This window comes from Zea mays, chromosome 3 (genome assembly GCF_902167145.1).
Source record: "Zea mays cultivar B73 chromosome 3, Zm-B73-REFERENCE-NAM-5.0, whole genome shotgun sequence".
NCBI classification, from domain to species: domain Eukaryota; kingdom Viridiplantae; phylum Streptophyta; class Magnoliopsida; order Poales; family Poaceae; genus Zea; species Zea mays.
This window is the reverse complement of record NC_050098.1, coordinates 48,009,508-48,030,009: the sequence shown is the minus strand read 5'-3', so window position 1 is coordinate 48,030,009 and position 20,502 is coordinate 48,009,508. Positions and strand designations below refer to the sequence as shown.

Sequence of the window (20,502 nt, the reverse complement as noted above, 5' to 3'; positions counted from 1 at the left end):
TAGTTCCTTTACTGTGTGTGATGTTGGCCACATCTGCTATGATTTGAATCCTCTTGGGGGTCCGTTGATACACCAGCTAGACTAATGACATGGCCCAAATAATATAGTTCTTGTTTGCTAGTCACATGGCTTCTTTGGTCCATCAGTCAAGTCCCCAGCCTCGTCCTTCATCGCTCCCAGTTCATCGACACGAACCCATATAACCTTTACCTTCGCCGTCGACCATCGTTCCTGTGCTTCACATCTGCACACCACAAGCCGATAGACATGGTTGCACAACACAAACTCTCGTACTCAGGTTAGTCTAAGACTCACACCAAAGCACTACCATGTTAACAATATCTCATCATCAACCTGAACCACAAGGGACAAGTAAACCTTATGTTAGCACTAGAAATACTTTGTATTCCTATATCCTTTCAATTGTTGTTCTTTTGTATCTTTTATACCACATTTTCCTTTTCACGCAATAAGTGGACTAGCCACTGATTCAAACAACGATTTAAATTAACTTCATGTTCTTGTAGCACCATTGATTCAACTTTTTTTTGTCCAAGTGGCCTATCTTAATAATGAATTCATGTTTTTACATTTTATAAGCACCACTGGTATTTTTGACCCGTTCTCTTAGGTATTGTCTAAGTAGTATTAACTTATTTTTCCAAACCTCTAGTGGTGTCTTTCACTTATTTCCATCCTTTCATACTTGCTTAACTAGATCATAGAACCGATCTTTACACAGCCACATGAGTTGAAATTTGACATATGATTTTTTTTGTTTGAGATGTTTCTCCACCATCTAGTAATACATGCATACGATTCGAGATTTCTCTTGTTATGGCTTGCACCATTACTTTATTTGGCGAGCTTGTCACAAGTCGACAGTGGTAAGTTACTAGAGCATCTCCAAGAGCTCACTCAAGATGACTTCTCAAAATCAAAATCAGTTTTAAGGGGCATCTAAAACATTAGTGGGGGTAAATTTTAATCATTTCTCCAACAGATTACTCAGATTGTTTCTGGGGAGCCTAAAAATCCTCTGATTTATAGCTACAAATGAGAGATTTTTAAGGGCTATGAAAAAGTTAGGAGCGTTTTAATGGAATTGTTGGAGACATGTTTTGTGTTTTTCCTAAAAAACTTGATTTAGAAGAGACTTCTTGGAATCTCTTGGAGATGCTCTTAGAGCACCTCTAATAGAAATTGTAAAACAACCCCAAAAACATTTATAGAGTTGAAAACGCTTTTTAGCCGTCCAACAGACTCTTTAAATTCTCTCCCAAAACATTCGTATCCTGAATACACACCACTCTCTCCCGCATATATGGGCATCACCGAATCCCAATGCCAAATACTACGACCCACAATGGGATAATTGAACCCATTTGTAATAGATTCATATATAAACCCTTGTCCGATTTGGTGAACAGTAGGCTGTACGAATACAACGAACTGGCGGCAGCCACGATCCCTGATTGTCGGTCTGAGATAACGAGCGAATTGCCTTGTCGTGAGCGAAACTATCCTGGGTGATCGCGTGTGTTTATATTTGGTATTCAGAGCCAGAGCTGGATCCACCACACGAGCACTGGACACGGCTCCAGGCGACGACGACGGAGATGGCTCCACCGTGTCCCGACAACCCCATGATGCAGATTCTGGCGAAGCTCGAAGAAGGGAACATGGAGACGCATCGGAGGATGGAGAACATGCAAAAAACGATGGTGAACATGGAAACCATCGTGAAGAGTGTGATGGATGAACAAGGGGAGTTCCGAAAGTGGAAGCCAGAGGTGGAGGCCAAGGTACAAGAGATCGCTGACGTGCTGATCACGATCCAAGGTAAGGTTGATCGGTTCATCGAGAAGCAATCGGTGGACGCGCCAAGCAACGACGCGTTGAAGGAAGATAGTGTACCAGCTCCTACCCAACTCGGAGCGCCTTCTGGCGAGGCGGTACATGGGCAAGTTCGCCACCGCACTGTTGATCCATACCGGAGATCGGGTACTGGGTCGGAAACGACCCAGACACCCCCTCCGGTCGGAGGTACGGTCCAATCCATGAACCATGGTCCTATGCAATTTGAATTTGGGTCGTTTGGGAAACAGTCGGTGGGTCGATCCATGGGAGGGTGGTCTCACGGATCGGGATCTAGAATGCCTGGGATAAACTTTACAGTATTCGATGGATCCAATCCTAAATTATGGAAACATCGTTGTGAGACCTATTTTGAGTTTTACTTTGTGCCCATGGAAAGGTGGATCGGACTAGCAACCATGCATTTTGAGGGCTCAGCATTGTTTTGGCTGCAGTCTATTGAGTCTAGAATCAGGGAAATGAACTGGGAAGAGTTATGCCCAGCCTTGACCACTCGGTTTGGGAGGGACCAACACATTATACTTATCAGGCAATTCTATCACATCCAACAGAACTCTTCGGTGGGGGAGTACATTGAGTTGTTCGATCAATTGGTCCACCAGCTGCTCGCCCATGAAAACCAGCTAACCCCGACCATGATCACCACTACATTTATAGACGGGCTTAGAGATGAAATTAAATCTGTTATTGTGATTCAACGTCCTCCCAACCTCAATACTGCTTGCACGCTCGCCTTGTTACAGGAGGACGTGCTGCTGGACATGGGAAGGCGCGATGGAAGAAAGATGAAACATGGTGCAATCCTGAAGCCAAATCTGAAGCCCCATTACTCCTCTAGTGTACCCTTGGCTGTGACCGCCTACCAAGGTCTATAACTCTTCTGAAGAAAGGCGAGGTTCAGTAAATAGTGGCAGCCGAGCTGAGGATAACAAGTTGACAGCCTTGAAAGCATACATGCGAGCAAATGGGTTGTGCTTCAAATGTGGGGAGCGTTGGGGTCACGCTATGAAGTGCTCCAATAATGTACCATTACACCTGGTCGTAGAAATGTGGGCAATGGCAGTGGCCGATGAGGAGGAGAACCTGGTTACAGAGGAGGGAGAGTCAGCAGAGCAAGGGGTCGATGAAAGCATCCTGGCTATTTCGGTGGTAGCAGTCAGTGGTAGTGAGGGTAACCGAACCATTCGCTTGTGGGCATCGATCCATTGCCAACAGGTGCTGGTATTGGTTGATTTGGGAAGTTCAGCTAGCTTCATCGGCAGTCATCTCATGGGCATCATACCAAGAGTGAAGTTACTAGATAGGTCGTTGCAAGTAAAGGTGGCCAACGAAGGTATCATGTGGAGCAAATATTCAGTCCAAAACTGTTTATGGCTGTGTGCAGGAACTATGTTCCGTACAGACTTCAAGGTGTTGCTGCTGGGTGGGTACGATATGATCCTAGGCATGGACTGGCTAGAGGGGCATAGTCCAATGCCTGTCCACTTGGCTGAAAAGTGGATGGAATTCGAACACCAGGGAGCATGGATACATCTGCATGGGGTTTCACCCAAGCTACAACAGTGCAACGCCCTGTCCATGTCACAACTAGAGGCGTTGGCAAGACAGGAAGGAGTGGAACAATTACTGAAGTTACAATCTCTGCAGGAAGAAAGTCAGGAGGAGTTACCAGAAGCCATAACAGAGCTATTGCACAAGTTTCAACATCTATTTCAAACACCACAAGGTCTACCTCTGAAGAGGATGGTCGATCACTCAATTCCTTTACTGCGAGGAGCTCAACCATTTCGACTTAGGCCCTATCGTTACATCCCGCAGCAGAAGGACGAAATTGAGAGTCAAATCCAATAAATGCTAACCAATGGCATCATCCAACAGAGTTCAAGTCTGTTTGCTTCGCCTGTTCTGCTTGTTAAGAAGAAAGACGGTGAGTGGAGATTGTGTGTGGACTATCGACGTCTGAATGCATATACTGTGAAAAATCGCTTTCCCATGCCTATCTTCGATGAAATCCCCGATGAACTAAATGGTGCCTAGGTGTTTTCTAAGCTGGACCATAGATCGGGGTATCACCAGATTCGGATCAAAGAGGGTGACGAGTATAAAACAACATTTCAGACGCACCACGAACATTACAAATATTAGGTCATGTCTTTCTGCCTGACGGGAGCACCTGCCACATTTCAGGAATTCATGAACAAAATCTTAGCTCCGTTGTTGCGAAAATGTGTCGTGGTTTTTCTTGATGATGTCTTGGTTTACAGTAGGAACCTGACCGAGCATGTGGATCATCTGGACCAAGTGTTCAAGCTATTGGATCAGCATCAACTGAAACTGAAACATTCGAAATGTCAGTTTGCCCGAGACAGTCTAGAGTTCTTAGGGCACATAGTTAGTGCAGCTGGGCTGTCCACAAAACCAGCCAAGATACAAGCAATACAAGAGTGGCCACGTCCCACCAGTGCCAAAGATGTAAGGAGTTTCCTCGACATGGCGGGTTACTATCGTAAATTTGTCCGCGACTTCAGCATCATCAATCGTCCCTTATCCAACTTGCTGCGTAAGGATACCATTTTTGCTTGGACTGGCGAAACAGAAGAATCCTTCCGCACTTTGAAATTGACCCTGGCTCAAGCTCCAGTGTTAGCTCTACCTGTCTTCAGTTAGTCATTCACCATTGAAACTGATGCAAGTGGAAAAGGAATCAGCGCTGTCCTACAGCAGGAGGGACACCCGATAGCGTATATAAGCAAGGCCTTAGGTCAGAAAAATCTAGGCCTATCTACATACGAGAAGGAGTGTCTAGCTATTTTATTCGTGGTGGATCGGTGGCGCCCATACCCTCAGCACCGAGAATTTATAATCAAAACTGATCAGAAAAGCTTGACACACCTGGACGACCAGCGGTTGTCCACCCCTTGGCAACAAAAAGCTCTAACGAAGTTGCTGGGATTGCAATACCGGATCTGCTACAAAAAGGGGGCAGAAAATCGGGTGGCCGATGCATTGTAGCGTCGACCAGGCATAGATCAAGATACAGCCACGTTAAATCAGTTGGCTAGCTCGTCGGTGGTGCCTAAGTGGTTGGAAGAGGTTATGCAGGGTTATGAGAATGATGCCCAAGCCCAGAAATACTTGGAGTGCTAGCAACAGGGGGTGAGTTACCTCCGTATGAGTTGACTGATGGGGTGATCAGACATAAGGGGCGAGTGTTGTTGGGACATAACGAATCACTTCAAACGAAGGTTATGCAGGCACTACATGATAGTGCTCTAGGGGCCACTCTGGTTTTCCCGTAACCTACAGGCGAGCCAAATCCATCTTCAGCTGGCCAGGGATGAAAGAGTAGATAAAGGCCTTTGTTCAATCGTGCCATATCTGTCAAAGTGCAAAACCTGACCGTGCCAAGTATCCAGTGCTTCTAGTTCCACTACCTGTGCCGGACCACTCCTGGCAGACCATCAGCATGGACTTCATAACAGGCTTACCCAAATCTCGCAGGTACAGTTGTATCATGGTGGTAGTGGATAAATTTTTGAAATATGTGCATTTCATTCCTTTGGTCTACCCCTTCACAGCTCTGATGATTGCTAAGGTGTTTCTTGCTGAGGTGTATAAGTTGCACGGCTTACCCTTAACCATTATTTTAGGCAAGGACCCCATCTTCACCAGTAAACTTTGGAAGGAGTTGTTCCAGCTAAGGGCCTGTTCGTTTTGCGCTCAATCCATGTGGATTGTGTGGGATTGAATGGGTTTCAATCCCAAACAAGTCAAAATCTTTCATAATTTTTTCCAATCCTATCCAATCCACATGGGATAGGAATAACCGAACAAGCCCTAACGGGTACAAAGCTGTGCCTTAGCAGTGCGTATCACCTGTAGTCCGATGGACAAACGAAGAGGGTCAACCAATGTCTAGAAGCTTACCTGAGGTGTTTTGTTCATGCATGTCCGAAGCAATGGTCATCCTGGTTGTCTGTCGCGGAATTCTGGTATAACACTTCTTACCACTCATCACTGGGTAAATCTCCATTTGAAGTTCTATACGGTCATGCTCCATCTCACTTTGGCTTGGACACCGCCAACTAGTGCACTGTTCCGGATCTGAATAGTTTGATGCATACCAGGCAGGAGATGTTACAACAAGTCAAAATACACTTGCTACGTGCACAACTGAGGATGAAGCGGCAAGCAGACAAAGGAAGATCAGAGCGTACATTTGATGTGGGTGCTCAAGTGTATCTGAAGTTGCAACCGTATTGCCAGACCTCTGTAGCAGAACGCAAGAGCCACAAGCTGGCCTTTCGCTTCTTCGGCCCATTCCAGATTGTCAAGAAAATCAATCCAGTTGCCTATCAGCTCGCCCTGCCTGCTAACAGCGCTATTCATTCCATCTTTCATGTTTCACAACTTAAACCGGCGATAGGTGCCAACACTCCTGTCAGTTCTGTTATTCCTGACCTGTCACAGGCAGTGCAGATCCCAGAAGAGGTGCTGGACTCCCGTCTCACTCGGCGTGGCAACAAGGTGATCCCACAGCTTCTTGTGCGCTGGTCCGGCTGGCCCGCATTGCTGGCGACGTGGGAAGATGAACTGAAGATACGAATGCAGTTTCCATCGGCACCGGCTTGGGGACAAACTAATTGTAAAGGAGGAGGAGATGTCAGCAACCTTGCGGGAGAAGATGAAGCACGAAAGGAGGATGCCCGGTCTGGCACCATAGCGGAAAGGCGGCCTAGACGCAGCAAACGTTTCTTGAAGCCCAACGCCAAATACTACGGCCCACAATGGGATAATTGAACCCATTTGTAATAGATTCATATATAAACCTTTGTCCAATTCGCTGAACAGTAGGTTGTACAAATACGGCGAACTGGCGGCGGTCACGATCCCTGATCGTCGGTCTGAGATAACGAGCGAATTGACTCGTCGTGAGAGAAACTATCCTGGGTGATCGCGTGTGTTTACAATATCACTGTCTAAAGAATCTCCTAAACAAGGATTACACAACTGTAATCCCACAATACCAAAAAGCGACTAGTCTAGATTGGAGATATAAATAATACTAACAGCGCAGTAGAACTATAATTAATCTACATGGATCACCAAAAAGCAGATAATTTAGAGGAACAAACACCAACAGTACAATAATACTCTCATTTCCACCGATCATTTTCCCAACTCTTGATTATCTAACTTGGGTTCGTCGTGTGGGTCCTGTTGGTGAGATCCATTGACTTCGTGGAAGGGTTCCTGCAGCGAATTACGTGCTTATTGTCTCTCGATCTTGCAATGTCACGCAGCTCCACTACTTGGATTGCACGTCTCTGTTTCGCTAAAAAACAAAGGAAGAAAAAATATATATTATATTGTGGTCAGAAGTGGTGAACTAAATAATTAATGCCATTTTCCCAGAAAATAGCGCGTGGATGGGTTATATAAAACCAAGGAGAAGGGACTCACAGTTTTCTGCTTCCTGGTAAGCTCCACGGAGCTTGCGCTTCGTCTCATCCATGTCCATTTCAGTTAACTGAGCGTTCCTCTTCCTCTTCCATATCCCTACCTCCGGTCCAGCTGATGATTGGGTTGGCATCCCATTTTTCTCAAGCTGAAGTGATCGATCATACAGTAAATCAGTGAAGCTTCAGCTGAACAATTAAATGCCACGCAAAAAACCTGTGGAAATCTCAGTAGCAAAGAAGAATAATTAAACTCACAAGGACGTGGCCTGACGGCAGCTCCCCCTCTTCAAGAACAGGAGAAATTCTTGTAACTGTACCATGATTCTCCTCAAAGGATTTCTTCTCAACAGAACTCCTTTTAGAAAGTACCCATCGTGCGTGTTCAGTACTAGAGTGCCTAACTTTGATGCGCACACGAGGGGCTTGCGATCCTTGCTCCTGTGTCGTTTTCTTGTGTGTTACTGGCGGGCTCATGTTCCTAGACGGCCTCCTTTTTCCTGCTGGTAGCTCATGCATGTGGATTCTTATTATTATCAAATGGTGGCCCTTGAATCACTGATAACGCTTGTACTATCATTGGATCTTTGGTCCATGGCGCAACACTGTTTGCGGGCTTGAAAGGTACCGTTTGGTTGACGAAATGTAACGTAAATGATAATATTAGTTATTCACACTCGATTACTAGCGGTAATAAGTTTGAATAGACTGATATAAGTTTCTAGTGTGGTATATCTGATTACGATTGAACTATAAACATGATTTAATGTTATCAATTATCTACCACGTTATATATATGTAAACCAAACAACACATAAATCTAGTGTCGCTATATATGTAAATCAAACAACACATAAATCTAGTGTTGCTCCGACGACAATCGTCGCCTTTGTCCATGCTCAAGTTGGCTACTACAATAATATGTTATATTTTTGGTTAAAGGACCCAAAACTCCCTCCGGTTTTTTATTTGACGCCACTAGTATAAACTGAAAGCATTTAAAATATTTTACATTTTTGCCCCCCTTATCAAGCTCTCTGGATGGGAACTTTTCCCAAGGTCTGATTTGTAATAGGGATAATTTAGTCCATTTATGCTTACCTTAATTTTGGCTAACAAATGTCATGGCCGAACGGAGTATTTCGCAAAAGGTAATTAACGGAGACAAAGAGCCATATTGTTTTACTTACTTATCCTATCGTCGTCGTCCATGCCGTGAAGGAACTTTATTTTTGCCATGACAGTCAAAGGAATAAGAGAAATGTTAGATTGCTGTTCAAGTGTAGATCCACTAATGGAGTAAAGAAATAATGTGTTTGCGCCACTCATTTAATGATAAGCAAAATGGTGTGTATATGTGTTAGCACCGTACCTCGGAGACATTTTGGATTTCTGTTCCATGGCTCACAAGATAGAGTGCTCCAATGTCCATAGGTGGAGTAGCTAGTCCTCCATCTTCTGTGCTAACTGTATCCGATGTATCCATATGTTTATCTACCATATTAAATTCATTTATCTAATAAGCTGATGGCTGGAGGAGGAAATGAGCAAGTGGACAAGTACTAAGATATACTGTACCACATTAACACTCACTTGAGCCACTATCCATCGTAGCTTTTGTAGCAGCAACCCAATCATCAACGATAGCTTTCCAGTCCCTGCAGCACAGAACGAAGAGATCGATAAGTTCATCAGATGGTACAAGATAGAACATGCAATATTAAGGTCTATATATTAAAGGAGCATAGCCAAGCACGGTTTGACTCGTCCACTCAACGAGCTACAATCAGAGGCTCCGCTCGACTCGATATCGGCTCACGAGCTATTCCTTGATAAATAATATTGTATTATATAGTGAATTAATAGACTATATATAAATATAAAATATAGAATTATAATTCAACATTATGAGTAATCTAAATTATAAATTGTCTTATATCAATCATTAAAATTTGGTGTAACTATCGAATATTCATCTTCATCATTATTATGTAGGTTGATTAATTTGATGTAGCTCACGAGCTGGTTTGTGAGTCAGAATGAACCGATTCAGCTCATTGCACCAAAGAGCTTGGAAACCTGGTTCGCGGGCCTCGAACTTATTTTCCAGCCCTATATATAGATCGATATCTCCATAAATAGCAAATCAATCTTCTAAAATAAATTCTAAAAAATATCTGTTTTTTGCCCTTTTGTTGAAGATGAGCGCTACTGCCTACTTTCACTACCGAAGCCCAAAATCAGTGGTGATGCATTTATATAGTAGTGTTAGCTAATTATGGTACCATAACCCTCTTTGCTAAGAATATGGATGCATGTAAACTTTAGAAATATAGACCGATTTGCCTCCTGAATTGCCTTCACATATTAATCATAAAATCCTCAACTCTCAAGCTTTTGGCTGTAGCTACCAATCTCATTCATAATACTTAGCTTGCTTTTATGAAAAATAGAAACATTATGAGGGTCATCTTACCCCTGCATGAAATTCTTCGTGAAACAAAAAAGGAAGTTTGTTGGCCTCGTTCTTAAGCTTTACTCACTACTACATAAATCATTTTACCAATATCATCTTCACGGTTGGTTGGACTAAAACCGGCGGAGATAATACATTAATGTTGGTATAGAATAATTTTAATGGTGAAAACCATGACCGTACCCACCCACGTCTTCCTTACTTTGGCCCACACCCACCAACCAGCTCATGTTTTGTTTCTATGAGGTTGAAGATAGGTGGGACCCACATGACCCGGTGGTTCCATGGGAAAGGCTATCACAAAGAGACATGGATCGACAATCTCATTAGGCCATGATTCTTCGTATCTCCCTCTGGCTCCCTTACCCTCTCTTCTACAATTGTCCCTCCCTCCCTCTCACTCCCACACAATGACTACTACTCGGCGTGGCTCATGGTCCCTAAGGGTGGTGCCGTGGTGTAGCTTGTGGCCTCCAACATCTTCTCCCTTCCTGGCACGACATAGGGCCCCAAAAGTGCCCCCCTATGTTGTGTAGTTTGTGGCCATAACATCTCTAGTCAACATGGCATGTGCGCCCTAATATATGGCAACCAGTGGTGGCAACCCCATGCATGGACCCATGGTAGCGACATCTAGGAATGGTGCATGAGCCTTGCTTGTGGTGCCTAGGCGTGGCACACATGCATTGCCCTTAATGCACATGCCCAAGATGGAAATAGTTGGCCAAAAGGCCCATGGTCGATTAGCCCAAACCATGGTGAGATTTTGGCATTGCTCATTTTTGGTACGACATTGGCCTAATTGTAGGGCCATGCCTAGGATACGACCACAACTCGATGTACCAGCCTTGCTTGGTCTGACAAAAAGGACAACCCAAGTATCAGAGCGACATTTCATCCCATAACATATAATTCTCCTGGTATCCTCTATGACGTCCTCAACCATAATGCCCCACATTTTTCATCTCCATTCCACTTCACACTATGAGTGGTGGTGTGGCCCGATAATGATTGGATTCAATTTTTTTGAAGCAACCAAATTTGATTTTCTGTTGTTTGAACTATGAAAGATTGAATTTATATTTGATTTCTATTCTATTAATGTTATCGGGCTGGTCCAAGCATGTTGGGTCAACAGGCTAGCCTAATAAGACCTAAGGATTATAGGACCATGCTTCGATCGTAGGAACCACCAATGGGTGGGCATGGCATGATCCGATGCACCAACTGCACCATGCATGTCAGCCCTACCACCAATGGATCGTTCCCATGCTAGACTCATGTCATTCTAGGCTACTTGATCCATTTGGCCATCTATAGTGACAACAATTCCCTAATGCAGTGTGCGGCCCCAAACATGATGTTTGGGTCCTGTCTTGTGGTCCCTTATCATGGAGGTGTGCTCCCTCTTCTCCCTTAATCTCTCTTGCCCTTTCACTATCTCAAATCTGTTAGTAAGATGGTGGGTAGTGGCATGAGGAGGCCACAGACCAACAAGGATATGGGTAGATGGCGTGGCTCAATACATGAGATGGCAATGTAGATCTAGCTAGCGATAATGAGGACAACTAGTACTACTAAGGTGTGGATGGCATGTCAATGTCGTCGGAATGGAAGTGTGCTCAGCCAGCGGGCATCTACCTTTTGTTTTTCCCTGATTATCATGGTCGGTTGGTATAGCTAGGTGGTGGTGATCACCATTTTCACGGTGATGTAGTTTAGACCCAACATTGATGTTTCAATGGTTGTGACTTTGACTAAGCTTATGACATGGTAAATTGAAGTTTCCGAAACTAGGGTTTTCCTCAAAATGGTGCATGTGGATTGAGCAAGTTGTGAAAAATGTAGAAACCGTGTTAGGTTCAATTATAAGATTGACACTGACTATTGTAGCCATAAAGGAGTTACACATGATGATATTTTCCCGGTCCTTTTCATTTTTGTGGTTGACATCGTGACTAGAATGGTACTGATTACCTAGGAAAATAATCTTGTTGAGGGTCTGGTTGGTAACCTGGTTAAAAAGGGGGTGGCTATTCTACTATATGCTGATGACAAATTTGTGAATTAAAGATGACTTATACGTGGCTAGAAACATGAATCTTGTTGTATATATAAATAATGCTTTTTGGACCAAAGATTAACTTCACCAATAGTGAGCACCTGATGATTAATGATAATAATGAAAATATAAACACATGTGCTGATGTTTAATTGTCAAATGAGTATGTTCCCCATAAAGTATCTTGGGGTCCCCAAAAGACTCCACATCATTGAATGGCTACACGTCTATGAGAAATCTACCAAAAGATTAGATGTATTGGCATGCCAGTTCCCTAACAATGGTTGAAGAGGTGTTTTGATTAAATCCAATTTGAATAATCCTGCTATATATCAAATGTCTATATTTATCTTACTCCAAACCATCATTGACAAGATTGATAAATAGAGAAGATCATTGCTTTAGTAATGAGGGAGATTTACTAGCTTATAATAGAAAATATTATCTATTCAAATGGATTAAGTATGGAAAAGTACCGAGAAAGGAGGTCTAAGAATTATAAATTTCAAGCAAATAGATATTTTCTTAGTAAATAATTGGTGGTATAAATTAGAAAATATGTAGGGGCATCTAACAGGAACATACTCATCCTAAGTATATTATAACTTTGTGAATTTGGAAAATCAAGCATAAACATGATGATTCTCGAATATGGACAGATTTACTAATTTTAATTTAGGCAAGGGAAATTCAAGTCAATAATGGAAAGGGACCATATTTTAGCTTGATGCTTGGCAAGGAAAATTTCCCCTCCGCCGTCAACACCCTGTTCTATTTGTACTTTGTAATGAAAAAACAAGTGTTTAGGTTTAAACATGTAAATGGTACTCAAGGCAAAAGGTAGTGACATCCAAGCTAGGCTCCCATCCCCTTGCTATGTGAATTTTTGAGTTATTAACTCATATGCATGCAAGGATGCAATCATATCTTTCATTCTCCATATTAGTTGCGTATTTCTAGTCATAGCAATTGTGAAGTTTTTTAATGTACTTTGACTATGTGCTCATGTAAATCTCCCCCTACTTCACCCTTGGGCACTGATATACCCTAAACTTGATATGATGGTCCAAACTTCTCTTAGGGAGAAATGGAATGAAGTTCAATATCATTCCCAATAGAGCATTGCCTCTGCCATGCTTAGGCCATGGATCCTCCTCTAGTGGTCCTCAAGGATGAATTTTGGGTTCGATAATAGATCTTACTATGGTCTATCATTGATGCATAGTCGCCTTCGACTCCAAGCTCTACTATGTGCCAACATCACCCTTCCTACACAAGCAGATGTTCATCGTCCATGATGACAGACATGAGGGTATATAATGCATGCTTTACAGGCTTCACCGAGACTTCCACATGCCTAACCTTCATAATGTGGTCCATGAGTTTATTTGCAATTGCTCCATGTTATATCAATACAATACCAAACACATTCATGTACATGGGGATCTTAATGTCATTGCATGTTTTGATGGTGGTTTGAATGAACATCAATCTAGATTTCATTGAAGTTGTTTCCATGAGTGGGTGTCAATTTGGTGATCCTTATGATGGTTGACCTCTTTAGTAAGTATAGACACTTCATCGAGTTTGCCCACCCATATACGATGGATATGTTGGCCAAGGCAATCTTTGGTGACATCATGTGACTCCATGACATCTCGTAGTTCATTATGTCAGGCCAAGACTTGATGTTTACCTCCACATTCTAGCATGAGCTTATGCATCTATGTGCCACAAAGCTCCACATGGCCATCACCTTCCACCACTAGTCAGATGATCAAGTTGACACACAAACAATATCATTATCATTTACATCTAGTGCTTTAGAGAGGATCATCCATGTCAGTGATTGAGCTAGCTACTTTGGGATAAGTATGTCTAGAACATCTCCTTCCAGCCCTCTCTACACGAACATTTTCTACATTAGCCTCCTCAAGAAATTCATCGGCATGCCTTTAGAAGAGACCACGACTTTTCGTCCATGCACAGGGGCGCTATCATTCGAGAGTCTTGAAAGGGACATGAGCTTAAAACATTTCCTATAATCGATTTTGGTGTTTGACGTCCATCACAAACCACGTGGACTAACTAGTTTGCCTAGATGTCTTTTATCTCAGGTGCATAAGGTTCAACATAAACCAAGAAAGAAATTAAGTTGGGGACTCAACCAAGTTTGGAGCAAATACTAGCAATGGTGCTGCCAGTGGCGCACCGGACAGTGTCCGGTGCGCAGGCTAAGCACCTCCCGAACTGGCCACTCTCGGGTTTCTCAGGGAGCCACTCCACTATAATTCATCAAACTGTTCGGTGTGCACCGGACATGTTCGGTGAGCCAACAGAGCAACGGTTAGATGAGCCAACAGTCTACTGCAAAAGGTGAACAGTGCGCAGTCAGAAGTCAGAGCAGGAAGTCAGAACGCACCAGACTGTCCGGTACAACATGAAGACAAAAGACTTCAACGGTCAATCGCATAAACCCCAACAGGCAGCTGACGTGGCAGTGGCACACACCGGACACTGAACAGTGCCATGTCCGGTGCACCACCGAACTGTCCGGTGTGCCATCGACAGCCAACGGCTAGGAAGTGGTTGGAGGCTATAAATACCCCCAACCACCTCCATTCAAGTCATCCAAGTTTTCTGAACTTCACTTTCATTGCAAGAGCAAAAGACTACACTCCAAGACACAATCAATAGATCAAATCCTCTCCAAGCCCCCAAATCAACTCAATTGCTTAGTGACTTGAGAGAGGGTGTTTTGTGTTCTTTTGTTGCTCTTGTTGCTTGGATTGCTTTCTCCTTCTCATTCTTATTCTCTAAGTGCTTTATAAAGCTAGCAATAGACACCTAAGTGTGTGGTGATCCTTGCGGGGTCTTAGTGACCCAAGTGATGAAGGAGAAACCTCGACCGGTCTGTGTGACCGATTGAGAGTGGGAAATGGTTGGAATAGACACGGCCTTTGTGGCCTCCTCAACGGGGACTAGCTAGGTTCTTTGGAACCGAACCTCGGTAAACAAATCGCCGTGTTCATTTGTGTTGATCTCCATTCGATTTGTTTATCCCCTCTCCTCTTTCTAAACGTCCCCTTACACATATTGGTTCAAGTTGGCTCCCAAAGTTATCCGCATTGATTGAGCAACTCTTGGCAAGGAGAACTATCTTCCGCACTCCGAATTATCTCTAACACTAACCCCGAGCATAGTGCGTGTTTAAAGTTTGTAAATTTTAGGTTTTGCCTATTCACCCCCCTCTAGGCGACTTTCAAGCCTAAGATCACAACATACACACACCTGTCGCGAGTTGTTCATTATAGGTGCTCATCCTATAAAAGAGAAAACTACATGTATCTACTACTTGGGAAAACATCAGCATCTTCATGGAGCATCATCCATCCTTCTAGTTCATGGATGAGATGCTCCTAAATGGGGGATGTCATATGGGAGAAACATTACTCACACTGATCACATGCTTGGAAGGCCATGGACGCACCATAGGCACAGTCTCAACGCCAAGGTGGGCCTAGTTTAAGTTAGTTAGGGAAGGCATGTGTTATGCCTATGATTTGGGAGAATTATTGGTCGCACAAGGGCTATGTAATATTCCTCATCAACTAGGAGTTAAATAAGAAAGAAATTATTCCGTGTCAGATCTTGTACTTCCCAATATAGGGCATAGGGGGATAAAACCTTTCCCCTTCTAGGTACTGATCGCAACTACGAGCTTTGTAGTCGGGTGTAGCGCTGCTGGTTCGTGACAGCTTCCTCATGATTTATGGATGCATGTCTTACTAACTTCTGCAATCTGGTGGTCAATTTGGATTTGCGACAATATAATGTGCTTTGATAAAACCTCGTTAACCATCCTCTTGAGGTGAATATAAAATATTTTTCTCTTCTTAAATATTGGTAGGTCTCTTCAAGGATGGCATGGAGGAAAAGGTGGCCAAAAGGGCACCAAGATAATCTTATTGTTCATCACCATTGACATATGATGATTGCAGCTTTGAAGGGGCATCAACTGCACATAACCTCTATGGAAGAAGAGGTTGATGACAATGACGAAGGTCATAGACCAATAAGAACTGAGGTGCTAGTTGTAGATGGAGTATACATTTTATGATTTTTGGATACACGGAATTGTTTCTTTTGCTTGTTGTAATGGAAATTGTTATAGATCTTTAGCTTTATTCTGCCTAGACGGTTGGCTCTCACTCTTGATTCTGGTGCTTTTGGTATGTATTGTGCCTTCTGCTACTCTAAACTCTATGGCTTTGTATCGACTTTCATACTAATGTATGAGATTAAGTTGTATCCAGGACCGATTCAAAAAAAATAAAGGATCAAGAAAGGGTTTAACAAAAAATAGTGTTCCAACATATGGTTTCAAATAATGGAATGTTTATGAATAGTAATGATGATTTAAGCCACATGTCAATGATTATATTAGAAACTAAAATCTTTGTCAAGGGGTAGATGAGAAATTATAGATAGACAAAATGAAGCATGTTAACAGTTATTAAATTAGTTGAGACAATGATCTTACTTGACGATTTTGTGCACAAGCATCCTGATTTTATGTGACTTGTGCTTCCTCATTGCCGCAATTGCACCCCCAATTTCAGTACTCTGCAAGACCCAAGAGTCAAGGTATCATCCACACACTAACACACCCAGGAACCAACTATAGTTGGCAACAATAATTCAAATTGTTGTGCATATATACAGAACGTTTGAACATGTACACTCTACACTGAATATATTCTAAGTAGTGTTATAAACAGTGAGGTATGAACTTTAGAGACTAGTTTTTCTAGAGGCTAAGAAAAGCTATATATGACAGGCTAAAGCCATCTGGAGGCTGAACAAAAAACGTGTATTATTAAACATAAACAATTAGAAATATACAAACCAAAACCTAAAAGATGATATAGATATTATAAATACCAACTAATAAGTGATAGTCTCACGAACACATCAGTTCATACATGATACTTATCACAAGTACATCAGGTCACACACAATTATCTTTGCGCTCAACTATTTTGATAGCCATGTTTATTTGGTCCTCTGACCCTTGCTTGATTAGCGGGCTAGCTAAGTGAGATGCTATTTAGCGGATTTAGTGGGCTAAACCTAGTTAATAGCAGAGAAATGTTTAGCTCCAAACAAGGATTAGCTTTGCCCCAGTCTTCCTAGACACTAAGGACTAGTTTGGGAGATAAAATACTGGAGGAGATTGGAGGGCTAAAATCTCCTTCACATTTAAAATTGAATAAGAAAAAGGATTTTAACCCCTCCAATCTTCTCTAGTATTGTGTCTTCCAAACTAGCAGTAAATGAGGCTGTACCCGGCTATTTGAAACATTGATTATTACCTTTGCAACTTTGCTCAACTAGTTCCATAGCAGGCTATCCAAGTAATAGCAGCAAAACAATATTTAGCTCTAGAGACCTGGACAGCCTGCTACATAAAACCTTGATTCCAAGGTGTGCAACTTTTGAGCATCATCGCCCTAGGCCCTAGGTATACGTACCTTGATTTTATCCGCAGTGAGCTGCATCAGCTGTAGCCTCCTCAGTGAATCGAACAAGGTGTCAGATGACTGTGCAACAATCACAAAAAACCAAGCCTGGTTAGGTAAATGCAACAAATGCAGCCATGGTTCGGATCGACAAGCTAGGGTTACATTTTAATGCAGCATGGCCATGGTTAGTATTCTTCCAGTTTCGTTTACCAGCTCATGGTGATTCAGGAGGATTTCCTTGATCCGAAGAACCTCATCGATCTGCTGGGTTTCTGCGTCCATCTCTTCAGCAAGAGACTGCAGCCAGTCCATCCCACTCGCACCGAAGGCGTCAGTGTCGGCGCTGTCACCGTTGCCATTTGCGTGCTGATGATGGGCAGCGGCGGTGCCCTTCTTCTTGCTGTTGTTACCTTCATCTGCTGGCGCGACGACCGTGCAGCTCGCCACTTTGCTTCCCTTATCCGACACCTCCAGCGCTGCTCTGCCGCTGCGCTCGCCCGCGGCCCTTCCCTGCGGAACCGGCACGGTCGGCGCGGTGTATATCTGCTCCACGATGCCGTCACGGCGGCGCCGGAACTCCTGCGGCGAGTCGGTGGCGGCGACGAGGATGGCTTTGCTGATCACGTCGTAGATGTCGCGATCGCGGAAGAGCTCGCGCCACGGCTCCAGCCTCGACTCGTCGTCCGCCGCGCCGGCCGCCGAAGAATTCTCTGATGACATCATCATTTCCTGGAGTACAAGCAGGCGGGTCCGGGCGCTTCATCAGCCAATGCTTCAAAATTCATGAACTGGATGACGAAAGCTATGGGACCAGAGAGATACTCACGAGAGTCCCACGACCGCCGTGCCGGCGCCGTGGGCATGGGCTGTTTCTTAGAGAAAAGTAGAAAACTGAGATGCTTAAATAAAGCCAACTAAACGGAACCAAAACTGAAGGATGAAAATGGAGACTGATGGTGATTGAGTGACTGAGGGGGCCTGGGCAAACAAGTGCATACCTGCGATTGCGGGACTGCGAGCGCGCTGGATTGCCCGGATCGCGGCACCACCGCCGCTGAGAGAAAATCTTCAGGACTCACGTCAACACATCCCCGGTTGCTCACCACTTCTGCTGCAGCAAAATATTTTCAGATGAGTAGCTCTGTCCGCGCCCTAGAGGTTGAAGCGGGGGCTGGAGAATTTTTGAAAGTTTAATTGGGATCCAGGTAGACGATTATGTGTACTCTGCATTGTTTATTTTATTCCTTTCTATCTCCAGCATTTAGTACTAGTCACTAATTAACTTCCTGTTTTGGTTGTAGCCGTTGCTTACAACTCTGAGGTCCGAGCTGGAAATTGTCTCAGGTTTAGGTATTTGCAGATTAGCCCCTACTGTTCCTTGCTATTGGTGGGCAAACCAATACCATGATCTGCTGCTAAGGCTATCTTCAGTCCATCCTATCCCCTATATTCAAACTTCACTCTACGAACAGTATAGTCTACAGTACAAAACAATACAAAACAGTGTTTTGTGTGACCATATAAGTGAACTGCTGGAAACGGTCTAAATAGTAAGTACTTCGACAATGTGTCCCAATTCTTTTTCAGACTATCGAAATATCTTCTTTATTTCTTCATACTTCATTCGATTCCTATTTTCTATTTAGTTGCCATCTCTCACATCTCCTTTTCACATCTAATTTTGTGCCTACCTCTATGACGGAAAAAAGAAATACTTAGGTATTGCATTTTTTCGTCGCTTGTTGTCGAAGACCGTGTTGATTAACACTAGATGCCAACACTATACATCTATTGATCTAAATATCCTTGATTAGAACTCCTTCCCACTACTCTTCTCTCCTATACACTACCGGACACAACTGCTTTGTCGAGTGCTTCAGGCATTCGGCAAAGCCTGGAAAACACTCGGCGAAGCCTTTGCCGAGTGTGACTCTTGGCAAAGAAGTCTCGGAGAACTGTACATCGGCAACGACTTCTTTGCCGAGTACTTTTTGTCGGGCACTCAGCAAAGCCTTTGCCGAGTGCCACCTGGAACTCGGCAAAGAAAAGTCGCCGACATGGGGCCAAGTGACGGTGACGGATCCTTTGCCGAGTGTCCTACCCGACACTCAACAAATACACTCGGCAAAGCGCCAAGCACTCGGCAAAGAACCGGATTTCGGTAGTGATATATGGTTGGTGGTGCTTGGGTCCTTAGTGACTTAGGCTCAAGACTCTCGCCCCCAGATGCCTAGCATCGGTCGAGACTTGACATAGGAACACTAGTAAGGAGGAGGATGGTTGTTTCTTAGGTGGTGTTGATGCCACCTGATTCCACATCACCTAGTGCCCCTGGTAGCTTTCTGTAGCAAATGGGTAGTGTCACCCTAAGGGTTTAGAAGGTAGGAGACTTCATGAGAGAATGGAGTAGCACCAGTAAGTAGGATAAGAGATGATGTTTTAAATTTCCATCGATGTGGCACGATTCCTTCGTCTTCTAGTGGCCCAAGTTTGCTATAGTGGGTGGAGGAACCTTACATTTTAGAGACTAACAGAGTTTAGGAGGGAGGAGAGTGAACATGCGAGAGGATTCAGGACATGGAGTGGGCATGTGAGATTGTGCAATAGGATTATTGTAATGGTACATTGTTGTAATTTACTAATTCTAGTGAGGGTTGTGTTTAGTCTAGCTCATGCATATATGTGGAAAGTTTTGTTTTCTTGCCTCTATGTGTTTGTACAGTCGATGGGCATTGATCCCTTATGGCTCAATAATTATAGTATATATGGAATTAAACAACATCAAGCATATGGTCCTAGAAACCAAGTCTCTCTAGATCAAGGTCTTGAACTAATGACAAAAGCTCTAGTCAAGATGAATAAGCCATTTTCCACATAGGCAAGACTCACCTCAATCTTTATTCCACGATGACATTATGTTCACAAAATATGGAGCTTCCTCATCAAGGGTATCTAGTGATAAAAATGCTTGTTGTCAATGCTCCCAACCAAGCTAGAGGGCTAGCAACAATATTCTAAGGCATTGATCAACTTCAAATAAAAGTGTGGTTCAGCCCTCAAACTAGCAACAACTTGGGTTCTCATTCTAACTTATTACTGTAT

At 43.4% G+C, this 20,502-nt stretch overlaps 1 protein-coding gene across 1 annotated transcript; it reads right to left on the bottom strand.

The window, feature by feature from the left end:
- Positions 1–6,775: 6,775 nt before the first annotated feature.
- LOC103650046 (probable mediator of RNA polymerase II transcription subunit 26b) lies at positions 6,776–18,217 on the bottom strand. The gene is made up of 9 exons (XM_020550770.3): positions 17,611–18,217; positions 17,410–17,478; positions 16,419–16,501; positions 8,931–8,995; positions 8,710–8,831; positions 8,528–8,561; positions 7,596–7,840; positions 7,342–7,486; positions 6,776–7,213 (listed from the first exon to the last, which is right to left on the bottom strand). The coding sequence occupies exons 1-9, from the start codon at positions 18,124–18,126 to the stop codon at positions 7,071–7,073; spliced, it is 1,422 nt and encodes a 473-aa protein (XP_020406359.1). The 5' UTR covers positions 18,127–18,217; the 3' UTR covers positions 6,776–7,070.
- Between the last annotated feature and the right edge of the window lie 2,285 nt (positions 18,218–20,502).

Bases quoted from the DNA above. Each gene is read 5' to 3' on its own strand.
- LOC103650046 (XM_020550770.3), bottom strand. From the start codon at position 18,126: ATGATGATGTCATCAGAGAATTCTTCGGCGGCCGGCGCGGCGGACGAC. The intron at 17,479-17,610 runs GTAAACGAAACT...ATTGTTGCACAG, and splicing joins TCCTGAATCACCATGAGCTG to TCATCTGACACCTTGTTCGA. The intron at 8,832-8,930 runs GTGAGTGTTAAT...TTAATATGGTAG, and splicing joins TACGATGGATAGTGGCTCAA to ATAAACATATGGATACATCG.